General features: G+C 42.1%; 1 protein-coding gene across 2 annotated transcripts in view; it reads left to right on the top strand.

The window, feature by feature from the left end:
- Window positions 1-8257: 8257 nt before the first annotated feature.
- ZSWIM5 (zinc finger SWIM-type containing 5) overlaps window positions 8258-19790 on the top strand; it is a 149692-nt gene continuing 138159 nt past the window's right edge. The window contains exon 1 of one of the 2 annotated variants that reach the window (XM_067467907.1): window positions 8258-8986. In XM_067467907.1, the coding sequence (XP_067324008.1) occupies window positions 8335-8986 (652 nt within the window). In that variant the 5' untranslated portion in view covers window positions 8258-8334. Of the gene's footprint in view, window positions 8987-9971; window positions 9979-19790 lie in introns of those variants that run through there. The other variant, XM_060773403.2, reaches the window with a different exon arrangement.

Here is a 19790-nt window from a genome sequence, read left to right as displayed (position 1 = left end):
AACTGCTGATGTAATGTTTACCTGTTAACAGACTTAACTGTGAATGGAGTGGAAACTAGCAGAAGAAATCATTGTACAGTGTGATACTGAATTATTGTACTTTGATGCTATTTTAACTACTCTGGCTTCATCCTATGGAATCCTGGGATTTGTACTATTAATGCAATCTTTCAAATTATCTGCCACAGAGTTTTAGTGCCTCACGAAATGACAAACCCCAGAATTAGACAAGTTGTGGCCATGGAAATTAAAATAATATAAAAATACCATAACTGTGTAGTGTGAAAGAGGCTAAAATAAAAACAGACCCTACAGGTTTATGTCTACAATCATAAATCAATTTGTATCCTCAAGGATGATTCCAGATAAGCTTTTACTGTGCAATCATTTTTTTAAAGATGGAGGTTCAGATTGTATTGATCATGATCCTGTTGATCAGCATAACTATGTAAAAAGGGGCATTTCCAAGAGAGGAGACTAGAATTATTTTCCAATGTATAAGTGGATGATACATAGCCTTACTGCATTGTTTACGGTTATATTATTTGCATTACATGCATTTTCTACTTTATTGCAATACATATTTGTTACATTTAGGATTGCCAGATCTCAGGGCCTGGCCAGTTTTTGTGAATAATCTCTATACAAGAGACAAGGGGACAAATTCACCAGTTTTGTTGGGTTCAGCTGCAAGCAGAAGAAAATGTATGTGCAGAAATCTCCAGCTATGGTAGTAGAGCAGCAGCATGCTACAATTTGCAAGGTTTAATTGATTTTTTGCTGCACTTTGCCAAGAATATCTATCTGTGTGTGTGAATTTAAATACACTGCATCCCCCATATCAATGGATTTAGTTTCCACAGTTTCACTTACACATGCTCTAAAAATATCACCTTTCCTTGAAGGGTATGTGAGTCTTTCTAGATTCTTTTCAGTGTTTTTGTGACATGCTTTGAGCCCAAGAGCAGTCAACATATAGGGTTCACTATTTTCTATGGTCCAGGTATCCACAAGGAGAATCTTGCAATGTATCAACAGCAAATATGGATGTTGTACTGTAGTTAACTTCCTTCCCAATTATTCTGGTAAAAGGGCTCACTCTCCCCTCTGTTCTGCATCTATTATTTCTTTTCTTTTTTTAAAAAAACTTTATTTATACCCTACCTTTCTGCCCGAGGGGATTTAAAGTGGCTAATATTCACACACTTTGATCAATTTAAAACAAAACAAATACAATTTTTTTAAAAATCCAATTAAACAGTATTGTGTGTGTTTGGTTACAAATCCAGTTAAATATAATAAATATATTTAAAATAGCCCTTAAAACTCACAACCTTCCTTCCAAAATCACAGCCACACTTCCCCAGCAACACACCTTATCCTTTCTCAAATGCCTGCTGAGACAGAAAGGTATTTGCTTGTTTGTGGAAGGCCAGCAGGGATGGGGCCATCCTGTCTTTCTTGGGAGGGAGTTCCACAGTCAGGGAGCAGCCACTGAAAAGACCCTCTCCTGTATTCCCACCAAACAAACTTGAGTGGGTGGTGGGATAGAGAAAAGCTCCCCCCTCCATCACCTTGACATTCATGGGGAGACCAAGATGCTTGTTTATAAAGCGATTGTCTCCCCCAACCCTGTTATATGCCTGCAAAACATGGACCGTCTACAGACCTCACACTCAACTCCTGGAACAATTCCATCAGTGTTGCCACTGAAAAATCCTTCAAATGTCTTGGGAAGACAGGTGAACAAATGTCAGTGTTCTGGAAGAAGCAAAGACTAGCAGCATTGAAGCAATGATTCTCTACCATCAACTCTGCTGGACTGGCCACGTTGTCCGAATGCTTGATCATAATCTCACAAAGCAGTTACTATACTCTCAACAAGAGAAAACAGAATTTTGGTGGACAGGAAAAGAGGTTTAAAGATGGGCTTAAAGCTAAGCTTAAAACTGTGGCATAGACTGGGAAGCCCTGGCTATTTCTTACTGGAGGTCAGCTGGGACTAACAGTGCTGTGGAATTTTAAGAGGCACGAATGGGGGACAAGAGGGAGAAACATGTCAAGATGAAGGTACATCAAACCAGCCTCTGTCAGGACTGTCTTCCATCTGGAAAGAGATGCCCTCACTGCAAAAGAGCATGCAGATCAATAATAGGTCTCTAAGTCATCTATGGACCCGCCACCAAGACCTATGATTGATTGAATCATACAGTGTTTTGTAGCATGATTTTACATTCACCATAACTGCTGACTGCGGTAGCATAGCAGGTTAAACCGCTAGCTGCAGGAAAGCTGCTGACCGGAAGGTTGGCAGTTCAAAGCTGTGAGTCGGGGTGAGCTCTCGACTAACAGCCCTAACTCCTGCCAACCTAGCAGTTCAAAAGCATGCAATATGAGTAGATCAACAGGTAGTGCCTCAGCGGGAAGGTAAAAGGGTGCCCCATGCAGATAAGTAGACATGCCGGCAACACAATCGGAGATGTCCATGGACAACAGGCTCCTTGGCGTGGAAAAATGGAACAAGAGCACCTTCCCATGGCCGGAGTTGAGCATCGTCTAGACGTCAGAGATGGAAAAAGGGAAGCCCTTTACCTTTGTCTGTGTTGTATGTTGTTATTCACTGTGTGTGTAAAAAGGCATTGAATGTTTGCCTCATACAATATGTGTATTGTAATCCACTCTGAGTCCCTCTAGGAATATAAATAAATTATTATTATTATTATTATTATTATTATTATTATTAAATTTTGGGATCTAGTTTGTGAGCTATGGGCAGTCAGATTAGAATGAGGTAATGTAGCTTTCCATTTTATTAGCAGTTGCATAGAAGTTACAATTATACATCTTGTTGTAAAGCAACATTGTGCATATCTCCCTTGATAATATTAAAATATATCCTTAGGGGTTTATGCGCATCTCAGGGATGTTTTCTCTGTATCCATTTCAGTCCCATATGTGATATTTCATATACATATTGCCTGTGAGGTAATTTGTGGTTATGAAACTACACAATTCAATCTCTTCTCCACCTCCTACTGTTTTTCTCTATATTTGGTGCTGGGCTCTTATGCCTCTGCATTGTTCCAAGTCAGTGAATAGTGTTTCTGTATAACTGTCTATTCTGATGAGGAGAACATGACTGAGATCATAGAGTGTTGGGTAGGAGATCGCCATATCAGTTCATGGATTCAGTTAGTCTTCAATTATGATATTTGGATGATGAGTGCTTATAGACCAACTAGTTAAAGGACTTGCTGAAATCAAAGCTATAAGTCTAAGGTTGACAATTAGAATGCAATTTGTTGTATGCATTTCTTCCCTTCTGGTAGTGTACTACGATTTAAGCCTTTTCTATCAAGGTGAAAGATATTGTGCAACCCCAACTCCAAGGAGAATTGCAAATGTAAAAAAGTATTCTGTTTCTGTAGTGCCTAATATGTCTAACTGCATAGAAAATTAGACAGAATGGCTGCAATTAGTTCTCTATGCATTTTCTTTTGAGACAATGTTTGGTCTGTTGCCACAAAACAAAACAAAAATCCAATTGTACCTGAAAGATAAACATGTTTTTGGCCTCATCACACTAGAGCAGGGGTCCTCAAACTACGGCCCGGGGACTGAATACGGCCCTACAAGGTCATTTACCTGGCCCTCGCTCAGGGTCAATTTAAGTCTGAAATTACTTGAAAGCGCACAACAACAACAACAATCCTATCTAAGCAGCCAAAAGCAGGCCCACACTTCCCAATGAAATACTAATAAGTTTAAATTTGTTAAAATTGTTCTTCATTTTAATTATTGTATTGTTCTAAAGTGTTTTTTGCACTGCAAATAAGACACATGCACTGTGCATAGGAATTCATTCATTTTTTTTTTCAAATTATAATCTGACCCTCCAACAGTTTGAGGGACTATGACCTGGCCCTCTGTTTAAAAAGTTTGTGGACCCCTGCACTAGAAAATTAATCCACTTTAAATCCGGTTGCAGAATTCTGGGATTTGTAGTTTAGGGAGGCGCCTATAACAGCATCACAAAACTACAAATCCCAGAATTCTGCAGGAGGCAGAAAACAGGATTTAAAGTGGATTAATTCTCTCTAGTGTGGGGAAATATAAGCTTTTGTGTACTCCAGCCCATTTCATCAGAAAGTAGACCACTTGTGGGCTAAAGTCCATGTAATAAATAAAATATATTTCTGGTGAACATCAGCAATACTATGTATTTTTACTCGGGCGAATATCTTATTGAACTTATTGGGAATTGAATAAATAAAGGAGTGGACTTCGTATCCAACAAAAGAACAAAGTTTTCAGTTAGGCATGACTAAATTGTGAGTTTTCATTTTATCTTTACACAGCATTCTTTCTTATAAACAACCAATTGAAGATTGTTTAAAAAGGATATCTTTGCAGGTCCCAGGAGCCTTTGTGGCAAAGCGGATGTTTCTGGGACAACCCTGAAGGACCTCGAGGTAGACGATCTATGGAAATGTTTGCACTAAGGACAGATGCTGTGTTTGCTTGCTTTGTGAGTTTCCACAAAATAAGGTTTTGTGAAGCTTGATGGCTTTATTGACCTAGCCCAACCAGAAGACTTGGTTCAGAGCTATTGGCAAAAGAGCTTGCAAATGGTCTGGGTGAATTTGAAGATTTTGGAAAGGCGTGACCTTTTAGAGCAGTGGTTCTTAACCTGTGGGCCTCGGACCAGCAGTGGGCAGTGAGGACAAAAATCTGGTCCTCAAGCCTCCTTCCTCTTTATTTATTTGTTTGTTTGTTTTATTTTATTTCCACCCCTTTTGCACTGTCTGCCACTCCTTCCCTGTTGCTGGCCATGGCATGTGTTCTGTATCAGAAACTAGAGCTGATGTTGTCTATTCAATGCCATTTTCTGAATTAGCACCCCAAACCGAATCTAAAGTTGACCAAAAACCGATTTGTAACCCTTTTGGTACTAATGTTGGAGAGTGGTCCCTGGTCAAATAGTCCCTGATCAAAGTGGTCTCTGGTCCAAATAAATAAAAAAAAAGGTTGGGAACCACTGTTTTAGAGAAACCAGAAATCTCCATACCCTTTTGGAAATGTTACCTTTTTGGAGATTAATTAGCATCCACACTATTTTGGAATAATCATAACCTTTTTGTAAAATATGATCTTCCTGAGAAGAGCTAAATACTCATTTGACTGAATCTTCTTCTTAGTGGTAGTTATCCATTAGTATTCATACAAGGCAAATTAGGCTTCTCAGTTGTTAGACTGATATACCTGGTTATTTATTTATTTCACATATTTGTATTTTGTCCTCACCCCTGTAGGGAGACTCAAGCCGGCTTCACAACAGGCATTCATTCAATGCCAACAACATTAATCTATATAAATAAAATATGTTTGTTTGTTTGTGGGATTAGCATAACTCAAAAACTGGGTGAACTGGCACCAAATTTGGTCACATTTGGTCACCTAACGGGCCAATGAGTGACCATCACTCATAAAAACACTGAAAAACACAGCGGAAGAGACTTTAAAAGCCAAAAAAATACATTACAATGCATGCGCAAAACCACATATACACAAATATATACACATGCATATACACATGTATACACACACAAAACACATATACACAGACTGGGCCACAGCAACGTGTGGCAGGGGATGGCTAGTAAATGATAAAAGTAATTAAAAATAAAATTACTAAAACATTGTTTATACCATGCAGGTTTGAAATCATAGCCCAGGTCAGTTCGTTGTCATTCACACAAATTGGGTCTCATTCTAAATTGCTGCCTCTACTGTTCAAATGCTTGGTCCCATAACCAGGATTTGAGTTTCATTCTAAAGGACAAGTGGGATGGGGCCAATTGAATGTCACTGGGTAGAGAGTTCCATAAGTTACCTCTCTGAACTGTTAGGAACAATGCAAAAAATATATATAGCAGATCTTCATAAGTGTTATTTCAGTTGCTCCACCTCCCAAATCTACTCTCCCATAAAATATATTGGTTTTTAAATCATGCTCTCAAGAGACCAAAAATAAGCAGTTTAAGTTAAAAGTAACATAGTTGATTTACTTACAAACTTCATGTATTCAGAATACAGGTACATTTCTTATTGGTTGAGAGTTTTAACAGCAAGTTCTCTATTCTGTTTTGGTCTCTTCTTTGTTGCATACAGACCAGGCATGTAGCCCGGGGGGGGGGGGGGCTTGAGGGGCTTCAGCCCCCCCCCCCCGAAATTCTCATGGTGGTTCGCGAAAAGGCCTTACTGGTGCATTATTTAAACTGTTATGTTTATTTATATCACGATCTGATCACCATACTCAATATATCCCATATGCATGGGGGTATTGGGGTAATGATACAAAAGGTTTGCTAGGGTAGACCCTCTTTCACTCAGACTCAGCCCCCCCCCCCCCCCCCCCCGAAACTCAGCTACGGAATCGAAATCCTGGCTACGGGCCTGATACAGACTAACGCTCTCTTCAGTCTAATACATTACTGAGCACTGACTCAATAAAGACTGACTACTCACTGCACCATACTGACACTACTAACTGCATATTGTACAGACTGACTTCTAAAGTGTTCTGCTTCTGATGCAAACTGGTTTCTAAAATAAGAGTCTCCGTCTGAATAGTCCCAGATCTGGTCACCCAATCCCTCCCACAACCTCAACAACATAGAGTTAAGGGGAAACCGTGTACTAACTCATATAGATCTAATATAGAAAGCAATCACAATTATATACATAACAAAAAACTAGTATAGGAGGCTTGTGGAAGGTTGCTACCCAACAGAAGGTCACCTGATTTTGCATTTCAATTTGAATTTCAATTCAGATATCATTATCTTCATGCCAGAAGTCTGGAGGCATAGTAGCTCCTTATCAAAAGATGATGCCTAACAAATTTCATGCAAATGGGTGACCTTTCCTTGGTGCTCCACGCTTTTAAAATCTGCAACGAACAGACTAGTCAATGATCTATCTCTTTCTTTGCAGAACTGGATTAAAAGTGAGAAGTAGTTGTTATTTTCCGTGTTATTTCATGTGAAATTTCAGGATAAATATGGGCATGAGTTTTGTGCCTTTGCAGGTTCCAAAATAATGTGCTGTTATCTCCCTTTGTGTGTGTGTGTGACTGGGAATCCTTATGAAAGTGAGACATAGTGGAACTAAAGGAAAAAGCTGCAAGATTTCAGAGGGACAGGTGCAGTGTTTTGGGGGAAGAAGTGTTCCATGTGTATTATTATTGTTTCTCCTCTGACTCCTCTATCTTTTCAATACTGAGAACTTTTTTGTGTGTCAGGAGTGACTTGAGAAACTGCAAGTCGCTTCTGGTGTGAGAGAATTGGCCGTCTGCAAGGACGTTGCTCAGAGAACACCCAGATGTTTTGATATTTTATCATGCTTGTGGGAGGCTTCTCTCATGTCCCCGCATGGGGAGCTGGAGCTGACAGGTTGGCTTGCTGACCTGAAGGTTGCCAGTTCAAATCTGGGGAGAGCACGGGTGAGCTCCCTCTGTCAGCTCCAGCTCCCCACACAGGGACATGAGAGATGCATCCTACAAGCATGGTAAAACATCCAAAACATCCGGCTGTCCCTAGGCGACGTCCTTGAAGATGGCCAATTCTCTCACACCAGAAGCGACTTGAAGTTTCTCAAGTCTCTCCTGGCATGAATAATAATTATTATAATTATAGTATCATTCATAATGTGGAGTTCCCAGTGACACAATGGGTTAAACCCTTGTGCTGGCAGGACTGAAGACTGACAGGTCGGAAGTTCGAATCCAAGGAGGGTGCGGGTGAGCTCCCTCTGTCAGCTCCAGCTCCCCATGCAGTGACATGAGAGGCGCCTCCCACAAGGATGGTAAAACATCCAAAACATCCGGGCGTTCGTCCCCTGGGTAACGTCCTTGCAGACGGCCAATTCTGTCACACCAGAAGCGACTTGCAGCCTTTCAAGTCGTTCCTGACACACAAAAACAATCATTGTATTCATTTGTCTCCCACCTTTTTCCTGATAACAGTGCTGGCGGGATAGAGAAAGCCTTTCCTGGTGGCCTGAACCCCGTCCAAGGTGGGATCCCAGAGGAAGGAGGGCAGGAAGGGGGGAGGGGGAGTGAGGCCCCCCTCGAATGAGCGCGCAGGCGCCCACGTGACCCCTTCCTCCTCGTGCGAGGGGGCGGGGGGGTCTCTGGGGCGCCTCCTCCTCCTCCTCTTCCTCCGCCGCAGTCTCCTCCTCCTCCCCCCTCTCCCTCCCTCCCTCCCTGCCGGGCTCCGTCTGGGGCGCAGTGGGTCGGGCGCAGCAGCGGCAGCAGTAGCAGCAGCAGCAGCCATGGCGGAGGGAGGCGAAGGCGAGGAGCTGCTCCGGCCGCCGCTGCCCTCGGCGGGGGGCTCTCCGGGGCCGAAGCGCCTCTGCTCCCGCGGGGTGGCGCTCCTGGTGGCAGAGGCGGCGGCGGCGGCGCAGGCGGCGGTCCAGGCCACGGCCCCCACCCGGCCTCCCCCGTCCTCCGCCGCCCACCCGGCCCCCTCGCGGCCCCTCCTGCAGCCCGAGTCCCTGCTGGACGCGGCGGCCAAGCGGGTGGCCGGCAGCTGGGCCTTCGAGCGGGTCGAGGGCCGCTTCCAGCGCATCCCGGAGCCCGTCCAGCGCCGCATCGTCTACTGGAGCTTCCCCCGCAGCGAGAGGGAGATCTGCATGTACTCCAGCTTCCAAGCTGGGCGGCCCGGGGCGGCGGGGGGCGCCAACGGCGCGGCGGCAGGGGCGGGGGGCGCCAACGGGGCCGGGGGCGCCGCCGAAGAAGGGGGCGCCGCCGCGGGAAACGGAGGAACCGCCGCCCCCTCCCCGCCCGCCGCACCCGCAGCGCCCCCGCCCGCCGCCGCCCAGGCCCCCGGGCCCGCCGCCCCCGCCCTCCCCGCCGAGGGGCTGCCCTTCCGAAGGGGGATACGGCTCCTGGAGGCCGGCGCCGTGGAGAACGTCCTGCAAGTCGGTGAGTGAGAGGGTGGGCCGTGAGCTCTCCCCTTTTGTGGGTCACCCCTTCCTGCCTTGCTTCTCTCTCTTCCTTCCCTCCTTCCTCTTCCTATACTTCTTCCCCGTCCTGCAAGTTTGTGAGTGAGAGGGAGGGAGAGAGAGAGAGAGAAGGGGGACCCTGGGCTTCCCCCTCTTGTGGGTCCCTTCCTTTCTCCCTCCCTCCCTCCTTTCCTCTTCCTCTACTTCTTCCCCGTCCTCTTCTCGCTGCGCTTCCTTCTCTGTCAAATTTCATTCTTCTCGCCTTCCCTCTTCTCCAAATACTTTCCACCTTTCCAACCACCCCTTTCTCTTCCCCTTCTTCCCCTTCACCTGCAGTTCCCTCTCAGTCAAATCTCACTCTTCCCCTTTCCATCTCTTCCCCCCCCCCCCATCTCTTTTCCTTTTTTCTCACCTCACGACTCTCATCTGCCTTTCCTTCTTTCCTTCTCCTTTGGGCTGTGCTTTCTTTCTTTTCTTCCCTTTTCCCTCCCCACTGAGGAAGTCCTACAAGTCGATGAGTGGGAGGGAGGGAGGAAGGAAGGAAGAAAGGAAGGATCCTGGGCTCCCCCTCTTGTGGGTCACCTCAAATCTCATTCTTCCGCCTTCCCTCTTCAACAAATACTCTCCCCCTTTCCAACTCCCCCTCCGTCTCGCTTCCTTTTTCTCACCTCACGACCCTCTTCTGTCCTTCCTTCTTTAGTTCCTTGTCTCCTTTGGGCTGCACATTCCTTCCTTCCTTCCTTCTTTATCTTCCCCTTCATCCAGTCCCTTTCACTCTGCACTTCCCTCTCTGTGCAATCTCATTCTTCTGGCTTTCCCTCTTCTCCAAATACTCTTCCCTTTTCTCACCTCACCCTTTCTTCTTTCTTTCCTTGTCTCCTTTGGGCTGCACTTTCCTTCCTTCCTTCCTTCCTTCCTTCCTTCCTTCCTTCCCTCCCTCTTTCCTCCTCACTGAGGAGGTCCTGCAAGTCGGTGAATGAGAGGGAGGAAGAGAGGGCCCTCTTGTGGGTCGCTTCCTTCCTCCCTTCCCTCCCTCCTTCCTCTTCCTATACTTCTTCCCCATCCCCTTCAAGCTGCGCTTCCCTCTCTGTCAAATCTAATTCTTCTCGCCTTCCCTCTTCTCCAAATGCTCCCCCCCTTTCCAACTCCCCCTTCTTTCTTTCTCATCTCACGACCCTCTTCTGCCCTTTCTTCCTTCCTTTCCCCTTTGGGCTGCGCTCTCCTTCCATCTTTCCCTCCCTCCCTTTTCCTCCTCTTTTCTTCCCTCATGGACTGCCTTCCTACGCGTCTTTTCTCTCTGTCCCCTTTGGGGCTGCACTTTCCTTCCTGTCAAATCCCATTCTTTTGCTCCACTTTTCTCTTTTCCAACTGCCCCCTTCCTTCTTCCTTTTTCCCATTTCTCTTTTCTTCCTTCAGGTCTTCATCTCCTTTTATTTCCTTTCCTCTTCTTCCCACACTTTCTGCCAAGTCTCATTCCTCTTGTTCCCCTCCTTTCCAAAACCATGCTGCCAAAGTGGGGTGAGTGGGCGACCTGGGAGGCTGGAGGGCTAGCTTCTCATACCTCTTTTCTCCTTTCCCTTCCTTTGCAGATTTCTTCCCTGCCCCTTTTGGGCTGCATTTTTTTCCCTCTAAAAATCCAATTCCTTTTCCCCCTTCTCCAAATGTTCTCCTCTTCTGGATTGCTGTGAGTTTTCCAGGCTGTATAGTCATGTTCCAGAATCATTTTCACCCACATCTCTGGCAGGCATCCTCAGAGGTTGAGGGGTCTGTTGGAAACTAGGCAAGTGAGGTTTATATATCTCCCAACAAAGGACCCAGGCAGCAACCAGCCAGGCTTTGAAGCTGCAAGGCCATTAAATGCTAAGCAAGGTGGCCAATTGCAACGTTCAGATTTGCCTCAAGCAGACAATGAGTTTTTTCTTCCAGCCTGGACATTCCACAGATATATAAACCCCACTTACCTAGTTTCCACCAGATCCCTCAACCTCTGAGGATGTTTGTTATAGATGTGGGGCAAAACATCAGGAGAGAATGCTTCTGGAACATGGCTGGATAACCCAGAAAACTCACAGCAACCGAGTGATTCTGGCCATGAAAGCCTTAGAAAACACATTCTCCTCTTCCTCTTTGTAACTCTTTCTCCTCTTTCCCCTCTTTTCCTTCCTTCCTTCCTTCCTTCCTTCCTTCCTTCCTTCCTTCCTTCCTTCTTCTACCCCCTTTGGGTTTTCTTACTCTCATATCTCATTCCTCTTCCATGCCCAAGCATTCTCCTCTTTCTCCCTTTCCAACTCCTTCTCCTGTCTTCCCTCTCTTCTTTCCCCTTCATCTCTCCTCCTCCTCCTGATGTGCTGCTGCTTCTCCCCTCCTCCCCACGATCACAGCCTTTTGTCTGGTCTGTTTGCTGTTTGACAGTATTTTTCCCCCAGGGCGGAGGGGGCTCTTCTTCTTCCTTGGGGTCCTTTTTCACCAGCCAGAGCCTGGCTTCCTGATGATGCCTTGAGTAGAGAGAGGCAGCTCTCTTCCCTGTCATTTTCTTTGTAAAGGAGGATGTTGTGAAGGGGAGGCTGGGGGGAAGTTTGCAAGAGGAGGAGAAGGAGGAGGCAGCTGCTAGCACTGGCTTTAGGGAGAAAACCCACACTCAGCTCTTCACACCATGACTTCCATGGTGTTTGTGCCTTCCTGTGGACTTACTGGGCAAGGGATATTCAAGGTGGTCGGGGTTGGCCAGTGCTTTCCTCAGAAATATAGCCTACTTCATCTGGTATGCACTAGCTGCCTCCTATCTGACTACTAATGATGTTCTGCACCATGTTGTTTATACGTATTGGGTACCCCTTACTTGCCTGAAATAATTTAGCAGTATTGGGATTTTTTTGGAAGGGGGGCTATTTTGGACGACCTGTATTTACATAAGTAAAGCTTTTCCCCTGACATTAAGTCTAGTTGTGTCCGACTCTGGGGGTTGGTGCTCATCTCCATTTCTAAGGCAAAGAGCTGGCATTGTCCATAGACACCTCCAAGGTCATGTGGCCAGTATGACTGCATGGAGTGCATAGGCATATATAATGATATGCTCCCCAGAGAAATTAGGCAAGCCCCCCACCCTGGCATATACTACATGGCCTGCTTACCCAATGTTTTAAACTTTTAATCCTTGCAACTCGCCCTGCCCAATTACTGTGACCTTATAGTTGGTGTGTATATTTATACTATTTTGTATTATTATTATTATTATTATTATTGATTATATTTTACTGTTTGTATTTTATGTTGTATATTTGCTTTGCTGTACTGTTGGGCTTTGCCTCATGTAAGCCACCCCGAGTCCCCATAATCTCCATAATCTCCATTATTATTATTATTATTATTATTATTATTATTGTTGTTATGGAGATTAGACACTAGTCTATGCACAACACTCATTTATGTTTCCTATGCACTATATATATATATTGCCTGAATAAAATTATTGATAAAAATATGCAATATTTCAACAAACAATTTTGTGCAAGAAACAAAGCTTTATACCCTGAACCACCAACAAGACAAAGGTGTTACTATCACAGCTACCTATGTAGATAATGTGGATGTTGGAGTATTTCAGATTTTGGAACTCAAGATAAGAAATGTTCATCCTGTGCAGTTTACATTTCCTGGCATTCAGAAGTAGCCCTTACAAAGCCCCTCATCTCCATCCCCTTTCATGTACCTATAGGAGGCATGGGCAAACTTAGGCCCTCCAAGTGTTTTGGACTTCAACTCCCACCATTCCTAACAGCCTCAGGCCCTTTCCTTTTCTGCTTGAGTGGCTGAGGGGGAAAAGGAAGGGGCCTGAGGCTGTTAGGAATGGTGGGAGTTGAAGTCCAAAACACCTGGAGGGTCCAAGTTTGCTCATGCCTGTCCTATAGTATCCAAAAACTCTACATGCAGATAAACTGGGTTAGAATAAACTACTATATATATTCTTCTTGCTCCTTGGCTTTTGAAAACTGGAGTCTGAAGGCATTGTCTGTCTTCAGCCTAGATACTTACAAATCTAATTAATGCAGCCCAGGGATTACTTCAGAGAAACAAAACAGTGAAGGGGACGTGAAATGTTTTAACTTTTGTCTCATGCCTGGATGTTTGAAGTTTTGTTCCATTCCACATTTCTTGCTGTGTGTCGCATTTTCTCCATCGCGCTGGAAACCGAAAATGAAAACGAAGCTCTTGACTTTCATTGACATTCAACACAAGGGTTCATTATTATTATTACTTTCCTTGTCCTAGACTTCTGACCTAGTGAAAAAGGTTGTTTCCTCCCATGACAGCTCTCCTTGGAAACCTGTTTTTTAACCCATTGCATGAAAATAATCAGTTTTACATTCTTAGGGAAAATGAATGAAATGAGGTCTTCTTTCAAATTGATGATGAGATGGAATTTTTTTTTCAAATGTGAAATATAAATCCATTTTGTGACAAGGCCCATTGCCATGCATAAGAAGCAGAGTCTGGGATTCCCAGTTCAATACAGAAAGAAAGAACAATGATATCATAGGGCGGAATATAAATAAAGATTTGTTGTTATTATTATTTGATACACAACAAGATTAGTAGACAGCAAACAAGATCACTATGCTGGCTTTTGTATTCAATCACATGTCGGACACTTCCCAAGTGTCCAGGACTGTGTGATGTATTGGTGAATAGTGCGTGCAGATCCAAATAGGGTGACCTTTTGGTAATTTTGTCAGCGCTGATTGTTTTTAAGTGCAAGCCAAGGTCTTTAGGCACTGCACCCAGTGTGCTGATCAGCACTGGGACCACCTTGACTGGCTTGTGCCAGAGTCTTTGCAATTGGATCTTTCAATTCTATTATTATTATTATTATTATTATTATTATTATTATTATAAAACCCAGTAGTCATTTAGAGTGGATACTTAGACTTTGTAAAAAACCATAGTGCCCTTTAACAACATAAACAATAAAATCCACCTTGAATGGTTATTATTTTTCGACTGTGACAAATTGATATGTTTTTCCTCATTAAGGCTTTGGCTACCTGGATTTTCATACATTAATTTTTTCCAGAGCCATCTTTAAGATACTTAAGAACAGAAAAGGTGACATGAAACAACGTTATAACAAGAACTCTAGCTCTAAGGAATCGGAATGAAACATTTAATTGACCACAGAGATTGCTACCCTTACATTATGGAGCATTTCAATTAGATTTGCATTTCAGTAGGGAAAAAATGTGTGATTAAACTTCTTATCCAAACAGGCATGAAATTGGCAGTAGATTTTGCTGTTGGTGACTCAGTCGTATGTGGATGTTGTGACTGCAAATCTCAGAACTTGTTCTCTACTGTGACTTCATTAGGACCTTGTTTTTTTTTTCAAAGACATAATAATCATAATAATCATAATAATCATAATGTGGAGCTCCTAGGGGCACAATGGGTTAAACCCTTGTGGCGGCAGGACTGAAGACCAACAGGTTGCAGGTTCAAATCCAGGGAGAGTACAGATGAGCTCCCTCTATCAGCTCTAGCTCCCCATGGGCGGACATGGGTGAAGCCTTCCACAAGGATGGTAAAACATCAAAACATCTGGGCGCCGTCCCCCTGGGCAACATCCTTGCAGATGGCCAATTATCTCACACCAGAAGCAACTTGCAGTTTCTCAAGTTGCTCCTGACACGAAAAAAAAGTTACTCATAAAGTTATGCATTAGTAATTTTCAGAGACATAACTGCTTATATTTCTTGCCTTAGGAAACTGCAAAGTACAGTAACTTGTTTTCTATTTTATTGTTAGTATTTCCTGCAGCAGTTGGAAAGTCTGCTCTAAAGATGCTTATTATTACAATATCAATGGAGAAAGTAAATACTGCATTTTTAAATAACAAAAGAGAGATTTTTTTGGTGAAAGAAAAGGAAGGAAACTAGCAGTTTTGTAAAGCTGTAATATTAATCCAACAATTTGCACTTTCAGAGTATTTATGTAGGCCTTGTCATGCTTAAGTAGGTGCCATGAAAACGCATATGTCCCTGGAGCTATGGTTGGCTGAACTGGTCTCCTGGACTCTCTTCTTTAAATGTGGCTTTAGCCTTCATTCAAAACAGTTGTCCCCAAAATACAAACTCTGACTGGAAACTGATGCTAGGTAAATTTGTTAAGTTCTCATTGCTAAACTGTTTTATTATGTTAATGTTTGCAACACAGAGCTGGTAGCCTGTACAGTGAATAACAATAAAGGAAGGTTATCAACTTCTGTGGAGTCTCTCTTCCACTCCTGTTAAAGTTTGCACGCTATCGATAAATACATAGCAGTTTGGGGGAATGAGATGAAAGGTTGCTTATTTAACAAGGGAAGGCGCTGGTGAACATTTGCATAATGCTGTAAGCCTCTTCCTAGAGAGAAGCTGAAAGAGAATTTAAATAAAACAAAATGCTGTGAAAGTGATAAATGTTTATCTTGCCCAGATGGCAGGCATAATGCTTTCCATATCTGTACTAGTAACCACATCCATTAATGCTTAAGGTAGTATAAGCCTAACCAACAAAGTGGTTTGTTGATCTTGGAAGCATTTGCATTGAAATGGGAACTTTGATACTGGTGTGCATATAAGAGTCTTTATAGTTAAGGGGGGGGAATCAAATGGTCACAAAAAAATGTTATTAATTTACAATAAAGGCCACCTGCAGGTCTGCATTTCTGTATGTTCTTATTATGATGTTATTCAGTTAAGGTGCTCTTTGATCATGCAAATTTAGTACTGTTTCAGAGTCTCCAATGCTGTTTGTAAAAACAAGCAAGAAAATATTTATTCTGAAGCTATCAAAAACATTAGAGGCGGGCTGGACAAAAGGTTTTATATTTCACCATTTAGTGTTTGCTATTCTGGAAATATGGAGAATATATGTGGTCATTTAATAATTCCTTCAGGCTTCATAAAATTTAAACACAGCTTAAGCCTAATCTCAGCAGGGTCATAAATTAATTTTTCAGGTTTAAAAACTTCTAGACACAAATATTTTTGCGTTTTTAATAGACTGCTGTTCACAATATAATATGTGCCTAGCACTGCATGGTAACAGGAGTAATGTTTCAAAATTACTGGACAATTTCTAAAAGCTTAAAGAAATGGGACTGATCCTCAAACATGCTCTCTATAAGAAATCCCTCTCTCCAAACATTACAAAAGCAGGGATTAATTTGTAACACATTGTATTCATATTAATATGCATCTATGTCTTAAGAAACCTTGATTATTGCTAGTTAACGTATCAATAATTAAAAAAAACATCCGTTGCTTGTTTGTACATAATTATGGCTAGTTTGTGTTTGAGTTTTCATGCTTGTATACTCAAAAGCAAGTGCTTTTAATGGGAGCTTGTGTTGTTTTTTTGTGATCACAGGACTGTTTCAGCCAAGGAATCATAATATTTTTACATGTATAACCAAGAACATCAAACGTATAATGTAGAACATATCACTAGAAAATCTGAGCGATGCATCTTGCCACGTTGCTCTTACAGAGAATTATATAGTGCTGAAACTAAAGTCACAGCACAAAAGGAGATACTACTTTTAGCAGTGAAGAAGAATTCAATATATTCAGTTGGATCCAAGTGGGAAATGTATACCACTTTATTGGGAGTAAGTCCCATTGAACTCAGAGATTTCTTTGTACATATAAATGTATTGGATAATATTGGCTTACTTCTGCCAGTTTTCAATGGGATCTAATTCAAGATGTCTCTGGCCAACTATAATTAGCTATATAACCATTCAACTACTGTAGTCCTGTGTATGCTTACCTGGAAGTAAATTCCATTGGATAGTTTTGACCAAATATGAATATAGTTAATAGTAAGCTAAAACACCAAGAATTAAGTGCAGAACTACTTGAAGTTTATAGGTTCCCTTCTCAGATATGAGACATGTTAAACCCTATCCTTAAAGCTAATATATGTCAAAAATGAAGATTTAAAAAAATCAAAGGAGAAAGATGCACGCAGAACTTTGCTAAATTTATCAAAACAGTGGAAAGTTAAGCTAAGAAGGAGGAAATGGGTCCCTCGCTCCTGGGAAAAATGCAATAACTGCTTGTTGATATTCCTTCCCATTGACAAACAAAAGAGTTCTTATACATTGCTAAGGGGTTTGTGAATTGCTCCTAAAAATCCTAATCTATATCAAGGTTACTCTAAAATAAGTGCCATTGATTGTTAGTGGACTTCACTACTTGTAAGTGTTTACAATTGATGCCTGAATTCTCTACAGTCTTGCTTGGTTCAGCTAGATGTGTTCCTTGTTTTGGAACTGCACGTCCCAATGCCCAGAGAAACATGCTTATGTTTAAGTAGTTTCAGTGAGGGACTTTTTTACTCAAAATATACTGCAAGGAAACATTGTTGAAACTTTTGTCTTGTATATAAATGTGACTCATTATTGTTAACACTCTCTGAAAACAGGAAAGCTATCCATCTCACCCTTTTGTGCACCGGCGGTCTGGCTAATGTAAGCCAGAGCACCATAAAGAAAGTAGGGATTATTGCAACACTATGTTTGGTTTAGGCCAGGATTTGAGATTTCCCTCGACTTAGGTTAACCTGGGGAAAGGCTACATTAAGATGGCCTTACTCCATGTTAACCCAAATCAGTCCTTTGCAACATTTAGCTGCCACAGGGCTGATCCAAATCAACAGCAACAGAAGTGGATTGTGTAGATTTGTCCTAAGAGATCAGGTAGGTAGTCAGGTTTAAGATGTGATGTCATGAGACAGAATGGTGAGTTGAGTAATGTCACAATCATGCATGAATAGCACTATTGTTGTCAACCATGATATTGGTTTATGATGTTTGTCTGATTATAATGTTCCATTGTTTTTAGATGTTGACTGTATTTTTGTGCTTGTTTTTAATCTGCAATTGCTGGGCATGTCCCTTGTTAGCCACCCCGAGTCCCTTTGAGAAGATGGAGGCGGGGTATAAAAATAAAGTTGTTATTATTGTTATTGTTATTATTATTATTCATGTGGTGATATTTCCATAATGCTCAGTGAAGACTTCCCCAGTTTGGGGGGGTCCTTCAGAGGTGTTAAATTGTAACTAACACAATTAATCGCCAAAATGTAGCATGAGTGATTTGAAACACATAAGGCGGGGTCATTGCTGTAGTCCTGCTACATTGTTTGTCCCACAAACAGCTTCCAAGATCTCATAGTAAAGTTGCTACACAGATGCAGGCTGCAGTTGCTGTGACATATACATTGCTCTAATTTTTAAATTAATCCGTTTCTATTTGGCTCTTTGCATGCACTAAACCAGATCTTTCACTTGAACGGTAAATTCCCAGAACATTTTCGAAGTAGGACTGGTAGAAGGGATTTTCTAAGAGATGGGCAATAAGGACACAATTTAGCCACACTTAAACTTCAAGCTGCATTGACATATTTGAGAGAGCACTGCAAGGACATTACACTTTTCCTGTGAAGTTAATATGCTCTACATGTCCATTCTGCTTGATTGACAGTCATTAATATTCATTTTATTGACCTTAAAAATTAGATATTTTCTCTACGGGTTGTTCTGTTATGAAGAAACACTGATTTTTCCTAATGTGTTTGCAAAAGGGTCATGGATTCAGTTTTGAGAGGTTAAGTGTGGGCTTTTAACATCTTAATTTGAATTAAAATAAGATTTTGTTTTAAATAAGGTTATATTTAAAGAGAGATGTTTAATGGAACTGCAGTTAACAAAAATGAACATCTCATTTATGAATTTGCTTCTCTTCAGTTATAATTTAAAAAATACAACTTGCTTGTCATATAGTCGTGATCAGAGGACTAAAAGGGCATGTCATATAAAGGTTTTGATATGCACATATTGGAGCCCTTTTGGTTTAGTTTTGAATTTGTGATGCTAGAATTTAAATATTGGAATGGCTAGCTACTTTTGATATGATTTACTTATTACGATTGTTTTCTGGATTTGATTGAATGGTGGGTGAGTATTTTCTGACCCCAGTGAGAATTTCTGTGTGCAAAATCCATTGTCAAATGCTGTGGCAAAGCCATTTTTAAAGAGCTATCAATTTTTTTAATTGTGTCAGAAGCGATTGAGAATATACTACAAGTTGCTTCTGGTGTGAGAGAATTGGCCGGCTGCAAGGACATTGTACAGGGGATGCCTGGGTGTTTTACCATCCTGTGGGAGGTTTCTCTCATGTCCCCGCATGAGAAGCTAGAGCTGACAGACAGGAGCTCACCCTGTTCCCCAGATTCAGACTGCTGACCTTTCTGTCAGCAGTTTTGCTAGCACAAGGGTTTAACCCATTGCATCACTGCATGGGAAGCTGGAGCTGACAGACGGGAGCTCACCCAATCTTGCGGATTTGAAGCGTTCAAGAACTCTGTTCTCATGTATCCAGGAGAACGTCAAACCCATCTTTATAAAACGCATGAATAAAAATGCACAGGTTGGAAGCACATAGAAATGAAAAGTAGAATTTTTGCAGTATAATTGTATAATGTAAAAAGTAGAATAAAAGTAAAATAAAATCAAGTGAAATAGATGTAAAGATGTGCTTTTTATTTTGTGGGACATTTCCTTACTTACATGTATTCCAGTGGAGGGTAAGTGTGCAACCAAAGTAGGCCCTTCCTTCTTGAACTACCATAATCATCATTTGGAGAAAAAAGGTCAGGGGAAAAATTGTATAGAGGAAAAAGGCTCTGTCCTTCTAGCACTGCTGCCTTTGTACTTTATCCATGTCTACAGTAAACAGTGCCAC

Source organism: Anolis sagrei, chromosome 4 (genome assembly GCF_037176765.1).
Source record: "Anolis sagrei isolate rAnoSag1 chromosome 4, rAnoSag1.mat, whole genome shotgun sequence".
Lineage (NCBI taxonomy): Eukaryota > Metazoa > Chordata > Lepidosauria > Squamata > Dactyloidae > Anolis > Anolis sagrei.
This window is presented reverse-complemented; position numbering and strand designations above follow the sequence as displayed.